We start from the raw sequence: 15,297 nt of genomic DNA on the forward strand, positions 1-15,297 counted from the left end.
TCCAAATGCTCTGAAACTAGAATGAGAGCTTATATAGTCTATATTTAGGGGAGATTAAAATACCCAGATAACACTACCCTTTTCCCTTCCAGACTCCAGTGAGGATTTTGGTTGCCAGCTTCAATTTCTTTTGGCATAAAATTTCAGCACAAACTGAAATCTGTTAGCACCAATTTTTTTTTAGGTCCAACATAAGAATTCACATATTTAAGAATTTACTGCAGTAAATAGATGAAAGAAGAATCAAGCACACATGAAAGAAAGAGTGCTTGACTCTGGCTAGTAATACTTCAGCTGACTGCCTTACAGGGTCAGCAAGAAAGGCAGATTACACTGTGCTTTTCTCTCTTTTTGAATGACAAAAGTGCTGCTAGCAAGGATCAAACAGATCTGCTGGATCAGTGAACAATCCAGTATTCCTGATACTTTCCAGATAATTTCTCTCTTAGTTATTATTAAACTATTTCCATGTGGATATATATATATTCACACTTTTCATTCAAGGCTAATATGGCTTTTAATTTGATTTTTCAAAATGCATGCATTCTACAGAGATGAGGAGAGTCTGGGATAGTGTCATTCCTATGCTCATGCCTCCCCAGTTTATTCATGAGAACTCCAAGAAGACTGCAGTCAGAGACAGCATCCTTTGAAAATCTGCTGGAATTACTGCATAAGTGAACACTGTCTGGCTGAACACCTGACTAATCACATGTGAGCCCTACAGTGGGCTGAGCAATTCTGGCAACAGCTTCCAGGGAGAAAAATCAGTCGAAGTGTCAGTAGCTCTACGGGAACAAAGAAGGCAGCTACCTGCTCCTCTGTCTTCCAAAAAATTACAACAAAGAAGGTATAAAAAAATCAAACTCTTTCATTTTTCAGCTCCAGTTTTTCATTGGTTGTTGGGTTTTTTGTGTGTGTTGTTTTCTTCTTTTTTGTTTTTTTAAATTCTGCTCTTATTGGTTTTGGTTTTAATAAAAAAGACAAACAGTTCCCTATTTGACTGCTCTGTATTGGTTCATAAACACTAAATGTCATCCTAGAAAGAACCACAGTGCCTGTGATTCTCTGATAATTACTTGCATTTTTATCTGCAAATAAGCAAATGCTGAGCAAAGCAATAAGGTTTAGAAACAGACCAGAATTCTCATAACCATATTATTACTTCAATAGCAAATGATTGCAAATTCTTACTGGGGCTAGTATTCATTTCTATGTTAGTGCTTTAATTAAAATAATTTATTGTATTTAATAATGATGTGCCCATATACTTGCCCTAACAATAATTTCCCTTATGGGAACTTGGTCCTATAACCTAAATGATGAAAAACAGATGAAAAAATGTAACATAATTTTAAAAATCATTAAAAAATCATAGATATGGTGTTATATCTTGTTGCTTCAGAAGCTCTCCTGGAGCAAGGCTTTATGCAGTTGGTAATGAAGCTTTCCATACCTCAGAAGAAGCCTAAGTTTTTGGTGGTAAAAGAAGAGCTTACCAAGCAAATTAAGTGCACAGGCATCAGCGAATTCTGTCCACAAATTAGTTATGAATGTACTGTATGTTTTCATCCAAAAACCTCAGCTTGGCTATATTTAAAAATGCCTTCCTTAACTCAGAGAAGACTGAATCACAGACTGGAAATAGTGATAGCAATACTCAGGGATATTCCAAGGGTATCTGTGGTTTACCACTGAGTATTTACCAAGTTTCAAGTAAACACTTGGATCATATAAGCCCTATATTTATGATTTAATAGTGATGTCAAAAATAGCATTCTATGACCTATTTCTGATAGTCACTGGTTTTTTTGACCATCACCTTTGCCAGGGCACTAAATTGCTGAAAGCCATCAGAATGTGCCCCTGTACAATTAAGTATCATTTACAGGAATCTAGTGCTTTGATTGAAAACAGTGTCTATCTACTTTTGTTGGGCCCTCAGAGACAATAAAGGAACTTCTGGTAATAGAAGACTTACAAGCCCTTTGTAATACAAAAGTTACCTTGGCAGAAATAGAAGAATCTGGTAAGCAGAGACAGAATGGTTTTTTAAATTCAGGTTCTAAAATTAGACATCTGAGCTTCAGCATTGTTTAATACACAGTAGATGTAAAATGGTAAGAGAACCAATAAGAAGCAATCCAGAAGAGATGGGATTCTTGGTGATGAGATTGGTTTGTCCAAAGCTAGAAATAACATTAAAAATCTCCTTCTACTACCTGTACCTAGAATTATTAACTCTAAATGAGCTCATGTGAATTGGTTTGATCCTGCCAGTACAGAATTAGCTGAGTGGTTGCTAAAACCAGAAGAGATAATCCAACAGCTGTTAAGTCATGTTAATGTAAATGTGATTATTAGATATTTTCTTGCTATTGACATCAGAGGCATAGGGACAGCACCACCAGTGCAACACTACTGTCTTAATCCTATTCACCTGAGACCTTATTTTGTTTTACAAGCCATAGTTACAGATAAATAAAAAACTCAGCAGGATAATGATGACAGTCATTCCCACTAAAGAATCTTTTCCTTCAGTGAGCTATATTTATATGTAAAGGATATACAGTGTTAATTCTATGCTTGAGATGTGGACTGGGAAGTATTTCCAAGAAATGTATTATTATTCTTCTTCATTCAGCACACCACTGAAAATTCCTGAGGACACTGTGCTTTGTACCAGCATCCCTTTGGTAATGGGCCTTGTTATTTCACTTATAACAGCAGAAAACGCCTAGGTACTTGCTCACTTATGGTCATGGCTCACAGCTTTATGACTGATGACAAAAATTCACAATACACTGCAAACTGCATTTCTCTGAGTAGTGTTCACACCTGGCTTTCCTAGTTCCTGCTATCTAATTACAGACGGTACATGAATTTTGATAGCCCGGTAAGTCTTACAAGCACATAAATGGTAGAGTCAACTGCTTTTGTGGAGTATTTTTTAATTCTAGCACAGAAGTTGGTAGATCTTCTATACTATTCTTTGTGCTCTAAGTAGAATAAATTTCCTCAAAGGCTTCTGCCAGAGCAAACTGCTTGTTGGTTTCGCCCTCAGCATTGTATCTTCTGCTTTCCTTCCCCTCCTTGCTCTTAACCACTGACTCCATCCATCACATTCCATGCTTACTAGGCTTTTATTAAGCCATTGCCTCTAAATATTACTCCAAACCTACCCAAAATTGGGTAGGTTTGGAGTAATATTTAGAGTGACTTTCAGCTCACTCATGTCTAAAGCACCTCCCTAATACATCAAGGCACTGAAAGCAGTGTATTGAGACAGTACCTTGAGAGAGTCCTGGGACTCTCTTCCATAAAAAACCAGTAAGCAGTTGATTTGGTTGGTCATTAACAATCAGCTGCCACCTTAATATGTTCAAAAACTGTACTAAATGAGCTCACTACAACTCCAGCTTTCTTCTAGTCCATAAATAACCACTTCTTCCTAATCAGTGTGTAACTGAGTTTTCCTATTTTGATTTCAACAACAAAGTGACCTGTTTATTGGGTGAGGAAAAGGCTGTGGATGTTGTCTGCCAGAATTCAGGAAAGCCTTTGACACCATTTGCCACAGCATTCTCCTGGATAAACTGGTTTCCTGTGGCTTGGATGGGTGGACTGCTTGCTGGGAAAAAACTGTCTGGATGGCTGGGCCCAGAGAGTAGTGGTGAATGGAGCTGCATCCAGCTGGTAGCTGGGCATCAGTGGGGTTCTCCAGGGCTCAGTACTGAGGCCAGTCCTGTTTAATATCTTTACTGACAATCTGAATGAGGGGATCAAATGCATGCTCAATGAGTTTGCAGATGACATCAAGTTAGACAGGAGTGTTGATCTGCTGGAGGACAGGAAGGCTCTACAGGCTGGATCAATGAGCCAAGGCCAGGTCAAGGCCTTGTGTGAAGTCAAGGCCAGGTGTGGGTCCTACACTTGGGTCACAACAACCCCAGGCAGTGCAACAGGATGTAGGAAGAGTGGCAGGAAAGTGGCCTGGTGGAAAAGGACCTAGAGATGCTGGTTGACAGCAGCTGAACATGAGCCAGTGCGTGCCCAGGTGACCAAGAAGGTCAATGGCATGCTGGCTTGTATCTGAAAAAGAGTGGCCAGCAGGACCAGGGCAGTGATTGTCACTTTGGTGACACTCTGGTGAGGAGGCACTTCAAGTACTGTGTTCAGTTTTGGGTCCCACGCAGCAAGAAAGACATTGAGGTGCAGGATCAAGCCAGAGAAGGGCAATGAGGCTGATGAAGGGGCTGGAGCACAAGCATGATGAGGAGCAGTTGAAGGAACTGGGGGTGTTCAGCCTGGAGCAGAGGCAGAGGTGGGACCTTATCACTCTTTACAACTACCTAAAGTAGTGAGTTGAGGGTTGGTCTCTTCTCCCAAATAACAAGGGTAAAAATTCTCCATGGAAAAGGTTTTCAGGTGTTGGAACAGGCTAACCTGGGAAGTGGTTGAATTATCAACCCTGGGGATATTTAGATGTGTAGATGTGGCACTTAGAGACATGGTTTAGAGGTGGACTTCGCAGTGCTAGGTTAACAGTTAGACTTTGTGTTCTTAAAGGTCTTTTCCATCCTAAACTGTTCTATGATTCTATAATTCTACCTAAATATTTTACTCCAATTCTTCAGTTCTTTTGAACTTCCTATTAATTTCCTGGTCTACACCTGGAGCTAGACTAAACACTCTGCAAGGAGGATTACCAGGGAAAGCAATGAAGAAAAATGAAAATTAAAATCCTTGGATATTTTCTGCTGCAGATAACAATGGAATCATAGAATCACAGAATAGTTTGGGTTGGAATACAGATTTATACAATCTAAATCTGTCTCCATAAGTGTCTCCATAGCAATCTACTGAAGTAGGAGCATGAAGTAGAATAACTTTGTCTATCCATGTCAGACAATAAATGGTAATTTAAAATAATGTACAAAAACCAGGCAGCTGTAAATCTCTACTCCTCTAATATGACTTTTACAGTTCAACTTGTTCTTTGTTTATAAAACCATCAGTTTTGGAGAAGAAACAAAGTGTTTTGGCAAACACTGTCTCCAATCTATAATTCATCTCACCACTTTCAGAAATCTGAAGTGTGAGTTTTGGTATCTGGACTATTTGGTATCTGGACCTTTAACAATTAAATAAAGAAACAGGCTCTTCCATTTGTCTTGCACTTAAAAGTACCTGTGCGGCTGTGTATGTCCAGAATATTATGAGTGTCATCCTAGAACACTGTAAAGCTTTCCATACTTCAAAGAGAGATAAAGCAAGAGAAATAATATTTGCATAAGGAAAAAGCAAGCTTTTCAGTATTCAGAGAAGTTTACTGCAGGTTAACCACAAGATAGCTGCAGGGATACAGAGGTGGTTATGCACAGACACCTTGGATTCAGAAGCTACTTCAAAGCTGAATACAGCCTGAGCTATGGGTCCTGCAAGTTCTATGCTGAATGTATTTGTCTACTTTTGTGTCATGTCCCTGAACCTATGAGCACTGGGGAGAACACTGAAAACTCAGAATTCACACTTCACAGTCCGTGTGGATTCAGCAGGTTTTACTTCCTGCTCTGTAGCACTCATGACACTGAGATGTGTCAGCATCAGCTTCAGAAATGCCCCTTTAGATGAGAAAATGTGAGGGGGTAGCAAGTCAGTTGTCTCTATGACAAAATTCATCACCTGGCTTTTCTGTATCTTTCCATCACTTACTCTTTCTTTGAATACTTAAAGAAGAAAGCTATTAGCAAGCAGGTCAACTTCCTGAACACTTGTACAGCAATTCAATTTAACTTATTAAAGATAAAATGGTGATAAAAATATCAGGGTTTCAGATTCACTGATATCGATTAAGACAATTAATAAATAATGTAGCAAACAGAAATACTGTTGGTATGGGAAGTATTTTAAAATGTATTTGTGTCATTATGTCACTAAGACAACTAGAGCCTAAATTTGAACTCTTCTTAAGTCTATGTACAAGTTTCTGACTTGAACCAGTTAAATTATGGAGTTCCTTCTCCTGACTATTCACACGAATGGACTAGTGGGGACTCAAAATTATTAAAAAATACTCTTTTTATTTAATGTACTTAAAGGAATATTCCTATTTGGATAGTGTGTGTATTTTTTAATATAAACATCTTAAACGTAATCTTTTTAATCTTTAAAAATATATGACAAAAATCAGACCTATAAATAACAAACAAACATTAGAGTTTTCCAGATTACTTGTAGAGCTGTATCTTTTTGGGACTTGAAAAGATGTGTTAATGTTTGGTTCCTCAATCAAATAATCAGAGGAACAACCATATAAAAACTTAAAAGTAATCTATTTAATAGTAAGATTTTGAAGATTCCATTTGACTCTTTGGAAACTAACAAGCTAACCAATTCTTTTTTTTTTCTTTTTTCCCCCCTTTACATACTGCTGTCACAGGAAATGAAAACAGAACTGACGAATGTCCTTTTGAGAAATTAGTTTTAGTATTAATGTAGTGCAAATTAGCTTTGCCTTTAGCAACGATGGAGATACCAACGCTTGCATTTAAAGAAAGAAGAATTATGCAGGTGTTTACCTGAATTTAATTAGCATTTCATTATGTCTATATGACAATAATAATAATAATAATAATAGTTTTATTTTGAGAACTGAAATACTGTGGCTCTATCAAGTTTCAGCAACTTGATCTGCATAGTTGTCATTGTCGAGGCAGGATGGGAACAGAATTACTCCAATTCAGAAGGCAAGAAATAATTGATTTATTTCAAATGCACCACTCTATTTATAGAGAACAGCAAGCAGACTAATTTCAATGGTCGTAGAGTAAAAACATCTCACACCATTGGTGCACTCTGAATGCAAAACCTATCTGTAAACAATTTGAACAACAGGAGAGATAGTGAATTATTGACATTCTTTTCCAACTCTCTCCCAGGCTCTAACCTGGTAGAAACTTTTCCTTTCTCTCTGACTGAACTGAGTATACCCATACATAGTCACATAAATGAATAGCAATATTATCAGAGGGACAGATGAGGATCCTTCATCAACAGGAAATTATGTACATGTTTCATATACCCAGTAATCTTAATATTCATAGTGGAATATCTTTTTCTTTTGTGTTTGTGAAGTGCTGGTGAGCAGCTCGGGCTGCTGCTGTCATGTGTCAACCAGCTCACCCTTTACATCCAAGAGAGCCTGAGCAAACCTGCCACCCAGTGATTTCAGCTCAGAATTGCCAGAGAGGGAATCTGGCAGGAGAAAAGAGAAAATCCCTTTACTTGCCCAGGAAGGAGAAAAACCCTTAATGCAACAATACAATAATAAATGAATAGAAGAGAAATACAGAAACTGCATATTCATCTTCATTACATCCTACATAAACCATTGGATTTGCTGAATTTGTTAAAAATTCTGCATTTATTATTACTTAAGCACTGAACCACCTAATACCTACAAATGCAGACTTCAAATGCAATCCTACTGTCTTCTCTGCCCCAGATAAAGACCAAGGTATCCCTGGAAGAGTAACAAAGCCTATTTGCATTTGCTTTGCATTTGAAAGCCCAGAATTAAGGCTTAGGAATGCAAAACAAGAAGATGCCTCTGCTAAAAGAATTTCTACCAGTTTTGACAGATCAAATGCAAAACAAACCAAGAAATATCCTTCAGGAGGAAGGATATCCTTCAGGGTATCCTGAAGTAAATTTATTGATATTTAGATCTAAACTACTTAAAGGTCTAAGTGAATTAAGAGTTCTTCATCTTTTGAATCCCATGGAGTATCCATCCCTATATCTATTGAAAAAGGAAACATTCCAGCACAAGATTCAACACCCACATGAATAGAAGTACCTCTTTCTCTCCCTCGGCAGACCACAGAAAGTTTGTAGAGACCAAGGCAGCCTAGAAAAGTTAAGGTAATTTGGTTTTGAAATTAAGCACTTCAATAAAGGGTCTAAAATACTGTGGAGATAATCAGAATTTGAGATCAGGAGTCCAGGACCACTGGCTATCTTGAAGATGAAACAGGTAGCTGGGAACTAAATAGTGGCAATCATCTAAGAGAACTACACATTTTCTGAAGGCCTTATTTGGTCCCGTATTTGTCAACTTGAAATGCTTTGCTAGAAAGTGCCTTAAAAGCAGGAGCAAATTTCAGAATTAATTTCCCCTAAAAGAAAGAAAAATCCAGTTTACTTCTATTGTCATTATTTAGAGGAAAGCCCAAACGTATACATCAGTGATATAAAATTTTTTAACATGTTCAACACATGACCTACAGATGGAGAAGGCTCAGATTCCTTACTCTTGCACTACGAACTGTTCTGATAAAGCCATTTTTATTGTCTTTCTACACCAAAATAAGAGATTCATCAACACTTTCAGTCTGCTTTTCTGTTCTATGGGAACAAGTTTCTTTGTGTGACCTCTGTCAGGTAGCTAAAAGCAATCAACTAAATAAAATCTAACACAGACTGATTTTATTTGCTCTTTTACAAGAAGTAAGTTTACTGGGGCTCTACTCTTTAAGCACTTATTTTGCCTGACACTCAGACTCATCCCAGTCTTTATCTAAGGACAAAGTAATGCAATTAGGAAGCAATTTAAGCTTTTTCAAGGTATTCCTATGCATTAATTACTCTACTGGAGTGCAAATATAGACCTATCAAAAGTGTGACTTAATAGCAACCTGCAGGAAATGTTTTGAATGATGCCAGTGTACTGGAGAATAACTACATACTTATTCATTCCTGAGGCAACACAAAATGCACTGCAGACTACTTACTACCCTGCTGCTGAGTGTGGACATAGCCTTTCAGGACATTTATTGCAGAAAGGACTGTATGCCTTTGGTTTGAACATTTATCAGCTGATCTTAGCATAATTCTACTGGCTTGTTGGACAAGGACATGTTCTCTCACTGAAGGGGGAGCAGTGTGGCTTCTTAACTATGTCTTACAACTCAACAAATAAGCAGGTTGAGGCAACTCTTGACTCCTCAAAGGGCTGTTTTGTTCCAAATCCGACTAAAATAGTGACACTTTAAACATCTTTTCACATGGAGACAAACAGATACTGAAAGCAAAAAAAGGAATTTCTTGGTCCGTAGAAAATCAGATAATATTACCAGCCTAGGAGAAGGACTCTTCAGGGGGCACTGGTACATCATTTTGAACACAGAGCTGAAACTAAATGTGGTCCCTGGTGTTCCCAAACACTACAAATACCATTAGCAACCTTTTCTCTCCATACCCACCACAAAAAAAAAAGGTATCTAAACATGAGGATTTTTGTATAATTTAAATACAGAATAACTACAGAATAAATATTTACACAAGTAGGCAATCACTTGGAGGTTGCTGAATATTGGGCAAATCAGCATGTGATTAGACATAACAAGAAAGGATTTCTAATAGAGATATTAATTTTAAATAAACCTGATAGAAGACTCTAAAAACATAACCATACATGCTAATACAAAGGAACTATGATTGTTCTATATGCCAAAATGAGTGTCTTTGTATTAACTTGTTTAGCCTTCTTATAAACTGTTCTTCCTCAGTGTTTACAGACTGTTTGACTCCTACCCACCATCTGGCCCTGTTTTGTGCCAAATTCCAGAAATGCTGATGATAAAAACATGGGTAAGTAAAAATGAATGCATATGCAAACTTTTTTGAGGTAATTTGCAACCTCTTTACAATAACGCTATCTACTTACCAGCTATTTTCACTAATAATCAGAGTGGGATTTATCTGAGGTACCAAAATACTTACATCAATTTAGATATCTGATTTCAGGTATATGCCTGCAAGTGTCTATGTGTCTATAAGGTGTCTGAATTGTAATTCTATTTTATGTTCTTGGCCTACTGGACCCAAAATGACACAGAAAAGACAACTATTCACAAAAAAAAGAAAACTTGCCATTCATGTATTAAATAAGGATCTATAGTATCTTACCATAACATTCCGTTCATAATGTTCGTGTTCTTTCTCAAAATCTATGACAAAGCCATTTAAAGACCAAATAAATGTCAGGTCTAATGTGGGATCATGGGATGCAATGCATTGCATGGTAGCATTCTCTCCAACGGTGACATCAACATTCAACGGAGCTAAAGTAATCCTTGTAGCTTCTGTGAAATTAATAGCAAACATGGAAAATTCCAATAAATTAATATTTATTAAAATATAAGGTCAGCTCCATAACTGTTTGATCATACATTAAACCACCCCCCAAAGTCTAGTTTACATGTTATTCATACAACTACACTTCAAAGGACCAAACTGAAGACAACAAAAAACACATTTTACAACTAAAATACCTGACTTCTGTTAGCTGTTTAAATCTCTGAATTACAATACAACTATTCTTCTTCATTGACTATGTCTCAAGTAGAAAGAAGACACATGATGAATCTTATGTGACTTGTGTTGCATTTCATGTTTCCATTATATTTCAATTATATATTTTCAATATATATGTTTCAATTTAAATATAATTATATTTCAATTACATTTCATTATATTCAATTATATCAATTATATATATATATATATTGAATATAATTATATTCAATTCTATTCAATCATATATTTACTATGTTTTAAAACTTGTCTAGTTAATGAATTAAAAGTTCTACTTGGTTAGGCCAAGTCAGATTTTCATTAGAGCACTGCAGGGATCTTAATTTATCTATTGAGAAACAATATAATAGATGCATAACAAATTGTGTAAATAGCTATGTGTGAAAAAGAAGAGAAAACAATATAAGAAAAGGAAGAAAGCACATCAGCATTGAGCTGTCACATCCAGCATGATTTCTGGAACAGAGATTAAAAACCTATTTGACAAATGACTCTTCCACTACCAGTGGTACTTGATAGACATAGGTCTTACAGAATGCTGTCCTTCCTGTCTATAGTCTACAGTTGTTTAATTATTTGCCATCAGATTTAAAATACACAGTTAAGGATATCAGTACTCAATCAGTAAATAAAAATACTGATAAAGGAAGGTAATTTAGAAGTGCAATCATATGGATATATGCCCTTATCTCAAAACTTTCATGCATATTTCTTTAACAGCAATGCTCTCTCAAACATGCTTATACCACCACCACTACAACACCAAAACCACCACCAAAAGAAACAAATAAACAAACAACCAAACCAAACCAAACCCCCTACAAAACAAAAAACCACCACACTAAGGAAGGTCATCAGCACTCCCATTTCTCTGAGTCATGGCCCCAGAATCACACCTTATAATGAATGCTAAGCTACCAAATAAAGGGAATGCATTAAAATATGTCAATTTAATGTATCTTGTTTAGTAATCTCTTATGGAAAAACCAACCCTGAAAATTGCGATACAGTGTTAGAACTGATGCAAACATACCCAGTTTCAACTGAGCAATATGCTTTAAAAGCATCAATTCAGTGTTAATGATCAACTAAATTAGAAAGAGGTAGAACAGCTTGAAAAAGTAGTGCAAAGCTGAACAAAAATTAGTCATTTTGAACTAAGGGATTCTGCCCAAAACAAACGAAAGCAATTCTGAGGCTTACCTGTCATTTCTAGAACACCAGTGCTATTGGCTTTTCCTCGGTTATTTTCTGCAAAACAGGTATAGCGACCTTCATCCAGCTTTGTGACATTGATAATTTCCAGGCTTCCATCATCCCAGATACGTATACTATGGAAAGTGCAAAAAATACACTAAGAGAAATTAAATTCTGTATTAGAAAGCAATGCTTCCTGTAGAAATGTAGGAAATGAAAGAACAAACCACAAACATAATTTGAAAGTTCACATCTAACTACTGGATTTATAAACATGCCTAGAGTAAAAAATATTTAAAGAGACTGTGGCATGATTAGATATCTCAGATTGCTGGAGCAAGAGAATGTACTTCTTTTCACTTGTACTCATTCAAGTATTTTTCTTAGAGTTTTATGGTACAATTCAATTCTTAAACCAGACTGGGTAAAGTTGGATACCCTGCTAACTCTTTGAATCCATACTGCCAGCAACATTTTGGTGTATTATTTTCCTGAAGTTACACATTCTCCTGTCCCTGAAATCTGCAAAATGGAGAATCATCCTACGCGACAGACAGACACGTAAGGTTACATTTTTAAGGCTCAAAGTGTTCACGGACAGTCAATACTAACCGGCTCCCATTTGCAAGCAATTCTGTTCCTTTGCTCCAGGAGAATTTTGGCTTAGGAGCAGCTTTAGGCTTGCATTCAATGATTACACGCCCTCCTTTAGCTGCTAAGATTTTCTTCTTCATAGGGTTCAGTTCAAAAGTAGGAGGTGAAGCTGAAAGCAAAAATTAACACAAATTCTCCTATTAGTGATTTTACTGCAAAATAGAATTTTTTCCAACATACAATAAATGACAGAACTATTGAATTGTTTACAAATGTTCATTATTCAGACTAGTGAGAAAAATATTAACGATACAGAGATATACTTGAAGTCATTTGGTGGTCTACAAGAAACATGAAAAATCATTATGCAGTTCTGTGCTGTGCTACACTAGAGGTTTCTTTCTATTGATTTCTGAACTTTCATCTAAGTTTAATCTAACAAGATCAAAGTCCACTGAAAGTTCCTCCCTTTCAAAAGGCCTTTTGATCAGTCCTAATAAAATTCAGATTCCTGGAGATAAATTTCTTTAACAAGTTGCTCACTCAATCGTAATTCCAGAGAATAATTTGGTTTACTTTTCAGTGGTTTGAACCCTCTCTACAAACTAAAATTGTGCCCTTCTTATTCTTTGTGGTTTTCTGTTTGGCCAGCTGGCTGTAGGTGCATTCTCAGATGTACAAGAGTATTGAGACGTGACAGTCATAAGCACCACACTTATGTCTCTGAGGCCAGATCTTTGCTTACTAATTTTTTCTTTATTTTAAACCAAATAAAAGAAAAAAGCTTTTAATTATTTTGCATCTTGGCATACCAACAAGTTAATCATGCCAGCAAATATGTGCACAGCCTGAGGAAATAAGGCTATTATTTAATTACAGAAGTACAGAGCAAAAACTCTGACCAATATTATCAACACTGACTTTTGAAAATGCACATATAAAAAGTGCTGATTTTGTGTAAACCAAGCTGGTACCGAGTACATAGTAATGGAAGAACAGTATAGAATGAAGCATTTTTGTGCAATGGGTTGGGAAAACCAAGAATAGTTCTTGGGAAAGTCTGAAGGCAAGCGTGAGATGGAAAGAGCAACTACCACAGAGAAACCTAGAAAAATATGTCATACAGCCAATGTGTCTGCTCTAATGAAATCAATAAAAACATCAGAAATTGTTTTAAGGCTGAGAATTCTGAATCTGAGAGTCAAACTTTCAACAGGATGCTCCTCAGGAAAACACAATGGATTCATAACTACATCCAGCCATCAAATGGCACAGCTATATTGCATACAAACCTTGTGACTTCCATGTAAGGGGTGGCAGAAAGCAAAACCAAAGGGGAGAGCAAAGATGAAGATCTTCAAGGGCCAAGTAAGTGACGATATGGTTTCTTAAAAAGCAGATTTTGCCTCAAAGAGGAGTGAATGATCATATGTGAGCAAAAATGAAAATGCTTCTTAACCAGTTTTGCAAGCTTAAAAGTTTAGGCTGCAATTCTATGTGCTTCATATAACTTCAGCACTATCAGTTCCTCTGAGGGGAACAGCAGGAAACAAGCATCATAAATACAAACACAAAACATGCCCCACAAGTTGGTAAATTTATTCTTCAAGTTGTTGTCAAAAACCAGCTAGAGAGCTCAAATAAACCCCATCTCACCTAGACTGAGTGAGAGTTCTTAGGTTCATCCTCACAGGAATCTGTTACCAAACAGTACTTGCAAATATAACTGCTATCTTACTAAAGCCTAAAATAGTAAATAGAGAAATAATCCCACTGACCCACAATCTTCAGTTCAGCATTTGCATAAATAATTCCATGCATGTTTTCTGCTATACACTGGTACATGCCGGCATCGTCAAAGGTCAGACTTTGCATTCTTAGTTCACCTTTCCGGAACTAAAACACAGAATCAATAAAATAACAAGATATTAACATAAACTACATAAACTGAATAATCCACACCCATCCACATTCTTTCTTCTTTGTGTTTTTTTTTTTTTTTTAATTTTATTTTTCAGTAACATTGAGTTCACCTTTTTCTAAAGAAAGAATCATTGCCATTCAATATTTAAGTTTCTGGGAAAGTCCTAGTTGAATGTCAGTAGAGAAATTTACTGTCCAGTCCCCTATTATCATATCAGTGTAAACACTACTGATTCAGAAATAAGAAACAAAGATTTAAATTAATTTTATGAAGATAAGCTTTGTTATGCCATGCTCACTGGTCAGTGCCTTCTGTTCTTACATCATTTTACAACAGGAAAAAGTCAAAGCAAGTCCCAGTGAGGTAGGAGTTTTTCAGAAGATTCCTCTGGGAGATAGTACAAACTATTTTCTATTATTTTTTTTTATGTAAAAAAGAAAAAAAACAGCCAATCAAAATAAGGTAGCTAAGTTGGGGTATTTTGTAAATGTAGATGTCAATCAGTTTTTGAAAGATCATGTTAATGTATTCTGTTTTCTTGTGAAAATCAAGCTGAAAGCTTTAACTCTTGTATCTAAGTACATTGGAGCGTATGGAGCAGTGGAAGATTAAGAGAATAGTACTTTGCTGAAAAGAGAACAGATTAAAAGAAACATATTTTCTGACTACTTTATGTGAAAATGTTTTAATCAGATTTTATACAAGGAATCTTTGTTGTGCTCTAAACGGAAGGCCTAATTACAAGTTATCTGATTTAGAAACAAATTATATTTTCAAGGCAATTAACGTATTTCTGCTTTTTTCCATTTGGAAATCATCTTATCATATAGTAACACACAGCATAATCTTCCGGTGTACTACTGGAGAATCACACAATGTGTTCTGCAGTCCAGTATGCAGATTTTGTTAGTGAAAGCCAAGTTCAGTGGTGACCAGCAAGGAACTCACTTGTTAAATTATTTGTTGGCACTAACTATCAAAGCTAGACAAAAGCATTGTTTTTCCTGGTTTAAGCCACCTTCATATAGCAGATAGTGATATCCCTGTTGTCCCTCCAATATCATACATTTTTTTTAAGATACACAGTCAAAAACCAAGCTGCCTCATTGTCTTTTTTGTTTGTTTGACAAGATAAGAGTCACTACAGCTCAGCAGACACCGAGCTGCATTGTGCCCTCGTATTCTCTTGTTTTTAATGGCTT

The 15,297-nt window shown here is 36.3% G+C and overlaps 1 protein-coding gene across 1 annotated transcript in view; it reads right to left on the reverse strand.

The window, feature by feature from the left end:
• Positions 1-15,297, reverse strand: part of CNTN1 (contactin 1) — a 214,117-nt gene that overhangs the window by 42,069 nt on the left and 156,751 nt on the right. The window contains exons 11-14 of the mRNA XM_053943219.1: positions 13,950-14,067; positions 12,190-12,340; positions 11,584-11,711; positions 9,973-10,148 (exon numbers count right to left, since the gene is read on the reverse strand). Of these exons, the coding sequence (XP_053799194.1) occupies positions 9,973-10,148; positions 11,584-11,711; positions 12,190-12,340; positions 13,950-14,067 (573 nt within the window). The remainder of the gene's footprint in view (positions 1-9,972; positions 10,149-11,583; positions 11,712-12,189; positions 12,341-13,949; positions 14,068-15,297) is intronic.

This window comes from Vidua chalybeata, chromosome 5 (assembly GCF_026979565.1).
Source record: "Vidua chalybeata isolate OUT-0048 chromosome 5, bVidCha1 merged haplotype, whole genome shotgun sequence".
NCBI lineage: Eukaryota > Metazoa > Chordata > Aves > Passeriformes > Viduidae > Vidua > Vidua chalybeata.